This window comes from Cyprinodon tularosa, unplaced genomic scaffold (assembly GCF_016077235.1).
Source record: "Cyprinodon tularosa strain WSP-4 unplaced genomic scaffold, ASM1607723v1 ctg641, whole genome shotgun sequence".
Taxonomy (NCBI): Eukaryota; Metazoa; Chordata; class Actinopteri; order Cyprinodontiformes; family Cyprinodontidae; genus Cyprinodon; species Cyprinodon tularosa.
Window position 1 is genome coordinate 57,268 of NW_024039387.1, and position 15,071 is coordinate 72,338.

General features: G+C 40.1%; 1 protein-coding gene across 1 annotated transcript; it reads right to left on the reverse strand.

The window, feature by feature from the left end:
- Positions 1–653: 653 nt before the first annotated feature.
- On the reverse strand, positions 654–6,447 carry LOC119798921 (Fc receptor-like protein 5). The gene is made up of 6 exons (XM_038308588.1): positions 6,168–6,447; positions 6,051–6,086; positions 2,992–3,258; positions 2,670–2,912; positions 922–1,074; positions 654–826 (listed from the first exon to the last, which is right to left on the reverse strand). The coding sequence occupies exons 1-6, from the start codon at positions 6,193–6,195 to the stop codon at positions 735–737; spliced, it is 819 nt and encodes a 272-aa protein (XP_038164516.1). The 5' UTR covers positions 6,196–6,447; the 3' UTR covers positions 654–734.
- Between the last annotated feature and the right edge of the window lie 8,624 nt (positions 6,448–15,071).

The following is a 15,071-nucleotide window of genomic DNA, read 5'->3' on the forward strand; positions in this document are numbered from 1 at the left end:
AAAACATCATCAAGATTAGAATCCTGCCTTCAAATATTAATTCGCTATGGGAACCCTGAGACCCCCGTACACTGACGTAGCTCTGTCAATAGGAACCGACATCGACAGCAGCCTCTGGCCTCGTCGCCTCTACGCAGTTTGCCGCTACTGTTCACGACGGCTGTAAGAATATATTAGCATTTTTCATGTATGTAATCCAAACTGCAGGCACCAGAAAAATAAAATCGAACATATTTTGCCAGCAGGCTTCAACCATTTAAGTTAATTTAGGCGTTAATAAACTGTTTCAGTGGTGATCTTAGCGAGCTGCATCAGCAGTGCTGTGTCTGTCTCCCTGCCAGCTCCAGATCAGCTGCTCTGATTGGTTGATGTGGCTCGTCAAACAGCAAAAGTACAATTTTTCCAACTCCAGCACCTGCTCTTCTGAAGCGCGTCGCGTGCGTCAGATGCTCAGAAGCTCATGAGGCGCTGCTTCAGCTGCATAGACGCGCTGCGGGACCTTTTGCTGCGTCAAGATGTGTGTCAACCATTGACTTTGCACGTAAACCAACTGCTTCTGGTGCTTCTGCTGCTTGAGTCGTGAACTTAGCATTATTCTCTGATTAACCGTTCCAAAACTTTTATTTAAAGATATAAAGGACACGGTAAAAGGACACGGTATCTCTTTAGAAAGAGAGGAAGCTACAGTATTATTCAAACACTTAATAAAATTATCTAAAATCAGACAGGAACCTTTAATTCTTTGTGCTCATTTCAATCTTCACATCCATTTCCTGCTCAGTCTCTGTGGGCGGGGCGTGGTCCACTGCGAAGGTCACCTTGTTTTCTGTGATCAATGAAATAGAAAGTGTTAAAACAACAACAGTCAGCTTGAATGTAACTGTGAATCAGAGGGTTTTAATTAGAAAAGATATATGTCACCTGGTGCTCTGACTTGATACAGAGACACCATGAGGATGGTGGAGATGAAGTATGGCACAAACACCACCAGGTGGCGCCCAACCGTGTACATTAGTTGGAGGGGGCCTGAGGCACAGGGTGGTGCTTGGGATGTTGGGGACTTTACTGGTTTGGCTGTCAAAATATAACGAAAAGACATTTTAAAATAAATTATTTGCATTAACAGTGAGTGAGAACCCAATCCCCAAATCTTTGTCAGGTACATAATGAAGATGAATTTTTATCCTGACAGAAGAATCATCCTAATTAGATTAACTGCTTGGAATAACATTAGTTTTGACATGTACTGTAACAAGCAGATAATATTAGGTTTAATAAAAACAAACATACAAAATTTATAGTGTTTTGAATAATACCACCTACAGCTGCTTAGATAACTAAAACAATGCAAATATGAGCAGCAGAGTAACTGAGGTGGACCATTTAAACATATTATTGAAATGTAAACCCAGCATGTCTGCTATAAGTTCAGCATGCTGGATGGACGTTTCCTGCTCCCAGCTCTTGCACACAAAATAAAGAAAAGAGTCAGATAAAATGTAGGTGAATAAAAATTGAAAGCACTATTTGGAGATAGATTTTCTATTATATGCAACACTGAAATTATTATTTTAAGGTGCTGACCACTGCAGACCAGAGAACACCTACAGGAGCTGCAGTTTTCGAGGATGTTCTGATGCTTAAATGTCATCTAGATATCATATTTCCTATGTTGCCCATTTCCCCTGGATTAAACAAATCAATTTCAAATATATAATGTAAACTTGCTGTCCCACCACCAAACAGCCACAGTGAATTAGCGATTGGACTTAACCAAGACAACCACATCTGGTTATCAGTGTGTGCAGAGACCTTCTGAAGGGCAGGAGCAAAAACATAAAAAAAAAAAGGGCACATATAGTATAGCGCTCCCACACCACTGTAGGGGGCATTTCAATGTTTTATCTCTAAGGCGTTACTTTAGCTGGCAGTTTGGCTCCTGGGAGGGCTCTTTAGTGGAGTTTAGCACATGTTTTGGCTTCCAGGAGGGGGGAGTAAAATGCGTTTTTCATCAACTGGGCCACATGCGAGGCAACCACCATTGGTGCTCATAAATAATACTTGTTTGTGCATATTTATTGTTGAGAACTTTTGAAAGCCTTTGTTTGAAGCAAATTGGGGTAATGTTATAAATATTTAAAGATCATTCATTGTCCTATTCTGATACTTTTTAGTTTAAGTGTCAATAATAAAATTGAGCGATCAGTTCTTGTAGCAGGGATTTTCACCCCTGACTACTCAAGCTACCGACTCCTCCGCTGCAGACTGGACCAGCCTGGAGCGCTGCCAGCCTTCTGCTGCTAGAGCCTGGGTGGAACACAGTGGATTGTTTCCTTTATTCTGCCCTGATGGTTTCCTTTCCATGGACTGTGTGTGCCTATTGCTTCCTATTGGGTTGTTGAGGTCCTCAGAGAGCTGTGAAAAAGCCTGCCCTTCACGAGCGTGCCATGCCTTCCTTCCAGGACTGAGTTGACCTGGTTGTCAGGACACGGACATGCTGACCACCATTATTCTGTTGGCTGGTTAGCTTATTGCTCTGGTCCATTTTTTATCACTTTGTGAAGCTGCTACATCTGTTCTTATAGCATTATTCACCAAGCACACCCCTCAGTTCCTCTCACTCTGCCTTATTTCTTTACCGTTTCTGTTTCTTTCTTGTATTTTCTCACCTGTAACAGAGATCCAGCTGGATGGAGACTCTCCCTGACCATTGATATTACAACGGTAGAGACCTTCATCAGTCCTGGAAATACTTTGGAAGGTCATGTTGCCTGAAGGTTCTTGGCCAATGAAGGAGCCATCTTTAAAGAAATCAGCTGTGAGGTTAGAGGTGGTCTTATTCCGACAGATCAGGGTGACGTCATCTCCCTCCATCACAGGGTGGACAGGACTCTGCAGGATCACTGATCCACCTCAACACAGAGACAAACTACAGCATTTCATCCATTTCCACACAGCTTCATCAACACTAACTCCACAGTCTGATCTTACCAGTGACAGTGAGCTGGATGCTGCTGCTGGCTGCTCCCTCTCTGGACTCACACCAGTAAACCCCCATGTCATGTGCAAAGATGTATCCTATGGCACAAGAAGAAGTGTTCCATTTCCATTTCCCCCACCCATCTCCACACGTAGACAGCCGCTTGGTTGTGTTTCTCTTCACAGTCCATCCTTCATAGGTGTCTAGTTCCTCACATCTCAGAGTCACTGGGGTTCCTTCAAAGAGCTGAGTGCTGCTGTGATCCATAACCAGACGAGCTGTGAGGAAGGCAGAGAAACAAACGGATTGCATAACTTTAAAACTGTGTCTTACATTCAAGGCTGAACTGTAGTACTTCAATACTGTCCGCACAGAAATTTAGCCATGATCTGACTGTCCAGTTAATAGTCTGTGATCGCCCATGCCTTGCCACATCCTCCTGGTGTTTCTGGTGTTGTGGAAGATATCCTGGATCTTCTGGCTGTGGTTCTGCTTCGCTGATCTGATGGAACGGTTTAAGTTGGCTCGCACTGTCCTCAGTGCCTCTTTATCACCAGACTTGAATGCTTTGTGCTTTTAGCGATTTCCGAACCTCCCCATTCATCAAGGGGCGTTGGTTTTCCCGGTAGGTGATGTTCTTTGTGATGCTGACGTCTTAAATGCATTTTTTTATATAGGCTGACACAGTCATGGCATACTCATCTATATTTATCTTGTTGCCATATGTTGGTGCATTTTGAATATATTCCAGTCAGAGCAGTCAAACCCTTTTTTTATTTTCTCCATGGTACCTTTGCTCCACACTCTGATATCTACCAACTACCAGTTTTAGTCCGTGAGGCAGACACCCTGTCTACTTTTAAAGGTAGGCTTAAAACTTTCCTTTTTGATTAAACTTATAGTTAGGGTGGCTCAGGTTAATGGGAGGTATCTCTATAGTTATGCTGCTATAGGCCTAAGCTGCTGGAGGACATAGGGACCACTTTGGTTTAAAAAAAAAAAAAAACAATTCTGAGTGTTTCACTGCCAGACAGGAAGCATGACAAAAAGAAAAACAACACTTTTTGTTTTTTTTTTTAGGCCATGAAGGTTTCAGAAGCAATTTCCGCCTGAAAATACACAACAATTTTTTTCTAGTATAACTACCTTTACAGCAGTTTTTGTGTCTGATTTATCTTTGATTAAACTTTGTTTAAGCCTCTCCTAAAGATTTTTGGTTAAATGAACAACTCTGATTGTATTTATCAATAACTTTACTATAACAGCAGCAAATTAGGACTGAATCAGGTAGAACATTTGAGATAAAAAGTGGTTTTAGTGGTGCGGTGTGCCAGTTGGAGCTGCCATTTTGCACCATTTTCACCAAATATCCCAAAACAGTAGTTAAAAGGGTTTAAATGAGAATTAGGTTAAATAAAAGCTAATTTTCTTTGTAAGCCTATGACATCAACTGGGTTCAGAGAAATTTATAGAAAAAACTTCTACTTTTATAGCATCTGTTACGCACGGAAATTGCAACTCCTGAAAGCTTTCAATTAAGCTTTTCAATTCAGTTTATTTATATATAACGCCAATTCACATCACATGTCATCTCAAGGCACTTTACAGTTCACCAGATCATCCAGTCAAATTTATTCAAAGTTTTCTATCTTAGGAAAACCAGTTTATTGCATCGACTCATTGACTCTTCAGCAATCCCTCACACTAAGCATGCTTGTAGTGACGGTGGAGAGGAAAAACTCCCTTTGAACAGGAAGACACCTCCAGCAGAACCAGGCTCAGTGTGAGCGGCCATCTGCTGAGGCCGACTGGGGTTCAAGGAGACAGAAGCAGAGATACAGACAACAACTGTAAAAGGCAACGCCATCCAGGAAACACACAGCCAGGCAGACGAACTCTGAGCCAGCACCCATGTCAGAGGACGAAGAGAGCACATCCAGTTAGTCACAGTCAGAGAAACAGGACTACACTGGGAAACAGGCAGATCTCCAACATCGATAAACAAAGGTGTTGATGGCAGCAGCACAGCTGATATTTCTCTCCAGGATGGAGTCACAGCCAAACAGACGAACAGACCAGATGAAGCTACTATGAGAAAAAGCAGAGAGAGTAGAATGTTAGAGATTGAACTAACAGATTCTGCAGAGTGGGAGAATAGAGATAGAATGAAGCAGAATGATAAAATAGGGGTCCCTATGTCCTCCAGCAGTCTAAGCCGATAGCAGCAGAACTATAGAGATAGCTCAGGATAACCTGAGACACTCTAAGTATCAGCTTTATCAAAAAGGAAAGTTTTAAGCCTACCTACTAGCATCAGTTTATCTCAAGCTAAGCTTTAGGGGTTGGGATTAGGGTTGGATTCTCATCAAGAGAGCAGAGATGATGGTTCCTTCAGCTGCAGCAGATTGTCCAGGTCCTCAAACCTTTACACAGTGGTATGGTTGGAGTCCTTAACCCTTAGAATTGACTGTAACCATTGTCAGTATTTCTGAACCTGTTCTTTAACTTCTTTAGATCAAACACATGATGCCTACTTCACTCTGTCCATCTAAGTAATTTCTTGACTCTATAGGTTTGACAGATCTTGGGTCTCTTAAGACACAATGCAAAACCAACTACGCCACAGCTGTAGAAACTGAACTCGGCATCGACTGTTGTTATTAATGATAATCCTTCATATTCGATGATCAGAAATGTAAATAAATCAAAGCTGTTTTTATTTTTATTTCAAATATCATTTATTGTGACACTGTGAGGATGTGATACCTTAACTCATTGGAGGATCCAGATTGAGAAGTAAGGTCACTAGGACACTACCTGTTTTACTATTAGAGTTTCAGGTCCATTTTAGCAGAATGTGGAACAGAAGTGAAACCAAACATAACTTAAAATGACAATAAATCTTAGTTAAACTTAATTATGATGATGCAAAAAGCTCCTGTTACCTAAAATTAGCAGAGGAAATATTTACAACCAGCATCATGTGGTATAAACCCTAATACAGCCAAGCATTGTGACCAGCGTATACATTTCCTGTAAAATGTGGTCAAATTAGTAATATGTTACTGACCTTGGTGTGTTGGGCTGCACAGCAGTGAGGTCAGAACTACAGAGAAACAACAACCGGTTAATTCAAGCTGTTTAATGAAAAAAAAAATAAAACCTATAAAAATATGGTTTTACTCACATAGCAGACGCAGCAAAAGTATTTCCATCTTCACTAACAGCAGAAATGTTTGAAGGATGAAGGACGGGTGAGTTCACTCAAACAGAAACCCTCCCCCTACCGCTGTGGTCTAACTTACACTTTTTTTTTTTTTAACAAAGCAGCAGAAAGCAAACCTGAAACACTGCAAGTTAATCTGAGTTTAATCTGGACATGTTTATGTGGCTTTTTACCATAAGGAAATTAAGATTGTAGAAAAAAATAACCAGAAGCAAAACTAGACCTCTCTCTCTAAGGTGAGTAAAGACAACAGGAAGTGGAGATCACACATTGCACGCTGTTTTTGTTGCACATCAACCTGTGGTTGTAGGTTTTATCCTATAGGTGAACCTGTTCCAACTTAGTAGAGGAAAATAACACTAAACCTGCATATCTACGAAATTCTGATCACCTTTACAGGAAATAAGCACAGAGCTAATGAGCTGCTGGAGAATATGCATAGTTGTGGATTTATTGGAAAGACTTTTATCAAAGTTTTTTTTTTGCTGTTTGCAACAATAATAAGACACAGTCTAATCCTGATTTCAAAAAGATTAGTTTTGAGACGCATGTATGCTTATGCAGTGTCAGCCATTCATTTATGTAGGTAGGTGTCAAAGACTTCACATGTGGTTTAAAATGACTTCCTGCTGAACCCTGCATAGGAAAAAGTTAGACATTTTTTGTTGTTAGTAGGGCAGGCTCAGCATTTTAAACACACAGCAGAAACAAGAAAAAGGTTTGCTTTCAACCACTAATCGCATATATTGATTAAAATGCATGAGAACATGTTGCTGTAACTCTTTGCACAGTTCTATTCCGTTCACCTTCTTTGCAGATGATGTGAGTCTCTTCACCCACAGATGTGCTGTGCAGCTCGCTTCACTAAGGTGTGACCATAAGGTAGCTGCTCTCTAAAGCTGTTACTGAGTAGTGAGCCTGATTTCTCTAGAAGTATGGGGGAGTTTCTTCACCTCCACCAGCGGTCGGCTGTAGTTATTTTTATAGATAGAAAACTCTTTGGAAACAGAAATGGTCCAGTTATGATAAAAACAGAAATTTTTGCATGCAGAGTAACTGCTACTTGAATGTATTGATGAACTGATGATGAACAGAGTGAGCAGCATCGTAAAAGCAGGAGTTTAGGCTGTCACAGCTACCATTGTGTTTGGATAAAACACCTGGATGGGAATCAATCAGCAGTGGATTAATGATTTAAAAACTATGAGAAGTCCCTCATTCTACAAAGAGATATTATGTATTTTAGAGCTTCTTGTACAGGATACTAATGTCTCATCTGTTCTTGGCTTGTAAAATAGGTAAAGTTAACAAAATGTCTCTGTGTTGCCCTGCAATAGACGGCTACCTGTCCAGGTTGCACCCATCTTTGCGCCATCTTTGTTCTTCCTCGTCGCCACAACAAAAAAGACCAAGATTCTTTGCGAGGAGAGCTCTCCTAAAGCATTGTGGGATACCTCTCCTTGTTTAGATGGATGATCACTACTTTCCTGCCATCTTTGTGACTTTAACCACAACCCCAGGTATACAATTGAGGTATGAAGTAATAACAGTGTAAAAACTCTATTTTGTGGTTTCTGTTAATTCTTACAGGGGTTTAAACATACTGTCATGAACTTGGTGCTGATGACTGGTTTAATTGCTAATTTCATTCACCTTTTCAATTCTGCATGGTTTTCTCAACACTGCTCCTGCCTCTATTTAAGGAGTTTGGTCCAAGTCGTCAGCACCAGATTATTCTTGAGCTTTCGGTGTGTGAGTTTTCTAGCTGTACTTAAAGTGTTCTGATTGCCTGATCCTGATGCGTTTCTGACTTTTAAGCCTGCCTGCCCCAGTTCTGATCTGTTTGCCTGACCTGTCTTCGGATTTTACTGGATTCTACTGTGGACTGAACTTGGATCTGCCTCTTGACTTTACCCTCTAGATCGGAGGTCTTCAACAGGGGGTCCGCGACCCCTAGGGGGTCCACGAAGGTACTGCATGGGGGTCGCGAGGATTGATAGAGGATTGATTTGGTTGATTTGATTTTTTTTTTATATTCCCCCATGCAATTTTTTCCACTAATTGAAATGTATTTAAATCCACATTAACATGAATTCAACACACTGTAGTAAACAGATAAATGGAGGCAGAAGATGTCTTTCAGTCATCATTGCACACATTCAGCGATACACAGGAGCTCTTTCAAGCTGGGCACCGTTTCATTCACAACACCTGTCCCATCAACCAGGAATCAGAAATACTTTAATAATCCCAGGGAGGGATTACTTTAGTTACATTACTCCATCTGTAATAGAGTGACTATAGGACCAGTTTGATATAACACTATTTCATACAATACATATAATTAGGGGGTCCCCGCTCCATCTCGCCATCAGTTTTGGGGTCCTTGGCCTGGAAAACTGTGAAGACCTCTGCTCTAGATTATCTTGCCTTCCGCCATCATCTACTCAGATCAGATTTCCTGTCAGTTCTGTGTCCTTTAAGGCTTTGAACTCTCTGTGCGGCAAGCGCTGCGTATTGTCAGCTGCACAGCTGCTATCAAACTCCTTCTCTGGGCACGGACTGAACTCTAAACCAGGTTAGTGACTCTCGTGTTCAGATCATCCTCCGTCAGATTTCCGTGGTCACTAACCTGTGTTGCCTCTCGCCAGAGTTACCTGCCTCAGACGCCCAAGCATCCCCAATTTCAGTACTCGAGGGCCACTGTCCTGCAGGTTTGAGAGGTTTCCCTGCTTTAGCAAAGCTGATTATGATGATTGCAGTGGAGCAAAAGCCTTTTAATGAGCTTTCAATTAAAGCAAAGAAATCCGTAAAACCTTCAGGAGAGTGGCCCTTGAGGACTGACTTTGGGGATGCCCGCCCTAGCCCCTGCTGCTGCAGATCAGCAAAACCATCGTTGTTGATTTTTTAACGTTTTTTAAGTTATCCCATTGTCTGTCTTGCCTGAATACTGGATCCCTGTGTTCTGAGTCATTACATGGATACTACAAAGTTTCAGTTTTTTTCTTTTTTTATTTTAATCAGTCTAATCGGTGGAAGTATGTATATACAGTAAAGCTGTATGTTTTAATCACCTTTAAAAATGTCTCCACACTAACTTGTACAGACAGTTTCCACCATAAGGGAGCGCACTCTCACAACAACTTCACAGATAATTATTTTATTTCTTGCCTCCTGGCACCCCCAAAGCAGTTTCCCCCTGAGCAAAGAGACACATAGACAACAGGAAAACCAGCATTGAAAGTGTTAAGAAACTAAACTTCTAGGCAGTTTTTCATTATGGATCCTTAGACAGTTTATGGTGACTTATCACTGCTGTTAGTAATTATGATATATTTATGGTACAATAAGGCATGCATGTATAATTATTGGGATTTCAAATAATAGTAAAGTAAATCTGTATATAACATACATGAAGCAAACAAAGATGGTTTCTTGGGACAGGATTTTCTAATTTACCGGCAGCAGGTGCAGCTCAACCACATACTAACTCACAGGAAGTCAGTTAGAGAACTGGGCTTCCCCTGGTTGGTCCTCTTCAGCCTTTTACACGGAGCTCTCACTTGTCACTATGATGAAGGTGTGAGAGAAATCAACTTTAGTATAATTTGATTAAACTAACAGATGAACCTCATTGTCATTCTCCTCTTCATCAGCTCACTCCATCTCTGCACCTAAAAAGGTCGGAGAAATCAGACCTAATAATGACAGCGGAGAAAAAAAACACAAAAATTTAGTCTGTATCATTTTAATTTGTCATGTATTTAAAAAAATGCAGCATGAAATGTCTATGTTAAATCAAGGTCAACTTTAGGGCGTGATGGTAAAATACAGAAGCTGTAGGGCTGTGTGGTTTGTGTCCAGCAGAGGGCGCTCCAGTAAACTGTAACTTCTTTAAGCAGAGCAGAAGTTTGAGCAGCAAGCATTTTTTTGTTTTCCTATAACTGACATATCGAGGAGTATCTAGCAGCAGTTCCCTGGTCTCATCACCACAGACTCTGTTACCATCAGAGGCTGTTCCCCAGATTTATACAGTGAACATTCTGATTCTCACATCCTCACTTCACTGTAAGAGCTGCTACCAAATAGGATTTGGTAGCAGGATTTGCAAACTCAATATATTTATAATTCCATCTGTTCACAATAAGGTAGCCGTTTAGTATGAAGGTGTTTTATTTCCATGTGAAAAACTTTGATTGTTATTATTATTATTTTTTTTTAATTTAGGTGTATGGATATTTTTTCCCCTGAAAAACTTGTGTAATTTGTTGGGTTTTTGTATTCACTGTAGTGTAAATATGTACTTTAATATAAATGCATTTTATTTCTTTTTATTTTATTCTAGCATACATAATGCAAGATAAATCCCACCTACTGAGACAATCAACTATGGCCTCTGTTGGTCACCATTAGGCTCCGCCCACTATCAGGATTTATGACTTTTCAGTTCATAAATCCTTCACCTCTATTACCCAAAAGTTAATCTCAGAGTAGAGTAATTAATTTACACGGATTATTTTATATTATTTTAGGACATTTTTCATATCATTATTCTGATATGTTCAGGATGATGAGTGGGTTCCAGACTATGGAGAAACTTCAATTCCCAATGAGATATCACAGCTGATTTGGCGCCCCCTATAGACAGCATATAAAAGTGTTTATGTGTAACTAAACCCCTACCCTTACCTTCCATTTGTTATTATGACCTTTTAAACTTAAGCCTCAAATGAGGGCTTTTGAATAAACTATAAAATAACAGCTCACACAGGGCGGCCTGTAGTAGTCTTGGATTTATTTTATTACATTTAACTTTAAAAAGATAGAAACACACGTAAATATCGTCTGTAAAGAAAAATAAGTGTATGAAGTTTTGAGGGCAGATTTTGGCTTAGAAAATATCCAGAAAATTAAAATATAAACTTTCTCTTCCTGAGAATTGAAGCTTTTTAGAAGAGAGGAGGAGAGTTGGAGGAAGAGTTTCTGTTTTTATTGTTGTCACGGTGAAGGGGTAAATTATTCATTTTAAAATATAAAGCAGTTCCTCTAAACTTGGGAACTTTGTGTTTTCTCCTTAGACTTACTGGAAAATGAAGGAAGAGGTAATATCAGTGTATTGAGCTCAAGAGTTTTAAACTTGATGAATTGGGACGAAAATACTGAACAAACATTATAATCAGACTGATTAAATTAGTTTTACTTTGTTTTCATTAAAACACATGAGCTCGCTGAAAACAAAGTAAACTAATTAAGTCAGTCTGACTGTAATTTTGTTTTTGTTCACATCCGACAGGGGACCCAGAGGGAGACCCAAAGGGAGACTCAGGACAAACTAGAGGGACTATGTTTCATGGCTGGCCTGGGAGCGCCTTAGGGTTCCCCCGGAGGAGCTGGCCCAAATGGCTGAGAGGACGGACGTCTGGGCCTCCCTACCGAAGCTGGTACACCCGCGACCCGACTAGGTGTGTAAATAATAATCGTTTTGTATCGATGCATCGATCCAACAGCCGACGATCCGATGCATCGACACGTCTGCAAGAGTATCGGTTCATGTTTTTTCTTTCCTCTGGTCTATTTTTATCCACTTGCTCCTGGACATAATTCTGACTCCCGTGCTGCGGTGGTGCTAAACCTATTTTGCCCTCCTACCTCGCTTCCTTTAGCCACTACCCTCTTTCTGCATGTACACACACAGTCGTGTAAACAGTAGGCAAGACAGACATGGTGGAGATAGCGGAGGTGAAAGAAGAGGTAGGCAAGACAGACGTGGCAGAGGAAAAAGAAGATGATGTATTCTTGAGTATCGAAAATAATCGAATCGTTGGGTCAGGAAATCGATATTGAATCGAATCGCCATGACGGGTGGAATTTACACCCCTAGACCCGACCCCGGATAAGCGGAAGAAGATGGATGGATGGATGGATGGATGGACGGACGTACCTCAGCTGCTTTGATGAGCTCTGATAGCTCAGTGTGAAATACCAGACTGTTCTCTACATCCAGTCTTTTCATCTGCTTGGTTTGGATGTGTGTCACAGCTGAAGGTGAACTCAAACCTTTAAGAATAACTTGCTCTTTGGTTAAAAAAAAGGGTTATTTTTCAGTTGAATCCTCACAAAGCAAAACAGATCCATTTTTATCTTACTACCTAAGAAATACAATATTTTCATGTACCACTTGCAATGCACTTTCAGACCACTAGAGGTACGCATACCCCCAGCTTGGAATCACTGGTTTGGTAGATGAAAAAAGTAGTGCACTTGAAATTTCCCAAAATGAGCCTTGAAAAGTAGTGATCATCCAAGGTCACTAGATGACCAGATCTATCACAGAATGCTTTACTAAAGCTCTCCTCGCAAAGCATCATGGGATTTTGGTGGAGAGAAACAAAAAAGATGGTGCACGTACCGTGTGGGGAGGCAGAGTTATGCGACCAATGGGGAGGGAATATTAGTGATCATCTGTTAACTGAGGTCACTATAAAGTCCACTATGTAGTCCCAGCGCTATATAGTGATGGAGTGGTTAGGGCTGATGTTCGGACACAGCCCACACCACTTCCCCATGGTGTGCACCACAATAAAACAGCTGTGTCATGTGGGCTGAAACCCAAACCAGCCCCTAAACATAAACCCTCTGTTTGCGCGTTCCTGCAGAGGGTCTGCCACATTTAGTGCTATCTCAAACCACAAAGTAGATCACACAGCCCTTAAAGAGCAAGTCTACATTAGTGCAGAGTCACTGGAATTTGGCAGCAGGTGTAATGGTGACCTAATGGTTAAGAAAAAACAAAATGTAAGTTTCGCTGGTTTGCTACAACTTCGTCCCGTTTATAGAAAATCCCAAATTAGGTATAAGAAAAAAAATTTTCATTCATTGTAAAAGCGAAGTTCATTTTTGAAGCAGTTTTATTTGCTCGTATTTGTTTTAAGAAAGGTCAACCTGCACCACAGAGCTACAGCCGTGCAGTCGTTGCCATAGCAACTTGGAGTCCTTGGAGCGACTGCTTTCCTTTTCCGTTAGAGGGAAGAGGCCATCACATTGTTGTTTATAAAAGATAAGGAAATATTACAGAAAATGTGAGGAAACAGACTCATGAGCGACAAATAAAAAGTTAATTTACACGTTTCATTAATTTTAGTCTGGATTAAGCTTAACCTCGAAAAGATTCCCTCAGTCTGCTGAAGGAAAGCCAGCCCACAGCATGATACTGCCAACAAATAAACAGTGAACCTGGAGGAATTATCAAAAAACAGTTTTTATTGAGCGTAATACTACAGCAGCTCTTATATTTGTTTTATTATTAATAAAACATCAAATACAAAAATAATACAGGTTTAGATTTTTACATTCTTTTAGCATATATCCTAATAGGATCGAACAATATCTCATATTCCACAAATATCAACATTATGCAAAAAGTAAACATACACTCCCACTAATTTTGGTAAAAACATCCTTTAGAAGCCAAATGTTTCCAGAAGAAAAGTTTTGCAATCAGACACCATTAACATCAAGCTGATTAGCATCAGCTTTAAAACCTCAGAATATTATGACTGTTAGGCACGGTGGTGGCAGCACAACTATTAATTGGGGTGCACATATATATATATATATATATATATATATATATATATATATATATATATATATGAGACTGAGTGTTAAAAAGTTCACTCAGTTAAAAAAAAAAGTTAAAAAAGACTGGTTAAAAAGTTCAACAATAAATTCAAGCTCACAATTTAATCTTCCAAGTTAAATATTTACTTGTTAATCTACTTCCCCCCTAAAAAAACAAAACGAAACAAACAACTAAAATAAATTATAAAAACTCTAAATTGTTTCATTAAGCAATGACACAGGCCACAAATCTAAGGTAAAGTACACAAAAAGAGGAAACTATAAGAATATCTATAAACTGAAACTACTGCTATTATGAAATCAAACATGCAGAAAACCCAGACACTGACTATCATTCATTATATGTGTTATCTGTGGAACCTGGGATAAAGCAAAAAATTAACTGCTGAACATTAAATGGAATTATTTCACCTGTTCAAGCTAAATTGGCCTTAGCAATAAGCTCCTCTAAAGTTTGTTTTCAATAAACAGTTTGAATTTCAAGAAAAACATTCTTTTAAATCAACCTATAGCTGAAAACCAAACATGGCTGCTTATAATGTAGATATAATTCAGATAGATCTGTGGTAATGACACGTTCAGATACATTTTCTGAGAATTTGATTTTCTTTTAATAAGCAACAAACTTGGCAACTTCTGCTGGGTTTAAAGGGGTAACACTGATTGGGCTGAAATGGCATATTTGCTGTTCTATGAGCCCTAATGCAAGCCCGGTTAAAAGCCCCAGAATGAAACGACAGGTTTTCTTCCTTTATGGTATGCTCATGAACATTAAGATGAGCTGTGAGCTGACTGGTTGGTTTACAATGAGCAAAGCTGCTGAGCAAAGACGCATCATAGCAACAAGCACTCACTCACTGAAACATCAGATTGTTTATATGGTAGGGTGACCAGACGTCCTCTTTTTCCCGGACATGTCCTACTTTTCATACATAAAAAAATGTTCGGGGCAATTTCTAATTCGTCTGGGATTTTGGTCGACTACAGTGCAGCAGAACCGAGCCGTCAGCTCCGGTCTGGTACGGGAACCCCGGCGGACAGAGGCAGGGAGCCAGCGGGGGACGGATCGACCGAAGCCGACCTGGTGACGGTAGCCTGGACAACGGCTGCCCCAGGTATGCAATTAGTTAATTGCAATTAGGTAATTGCATACCTGTCACATGTTTAGAGCAAATGAACAGCTGAGCTTCAAACTTTGTAGGGATCTTCTGATAGACAAAAATA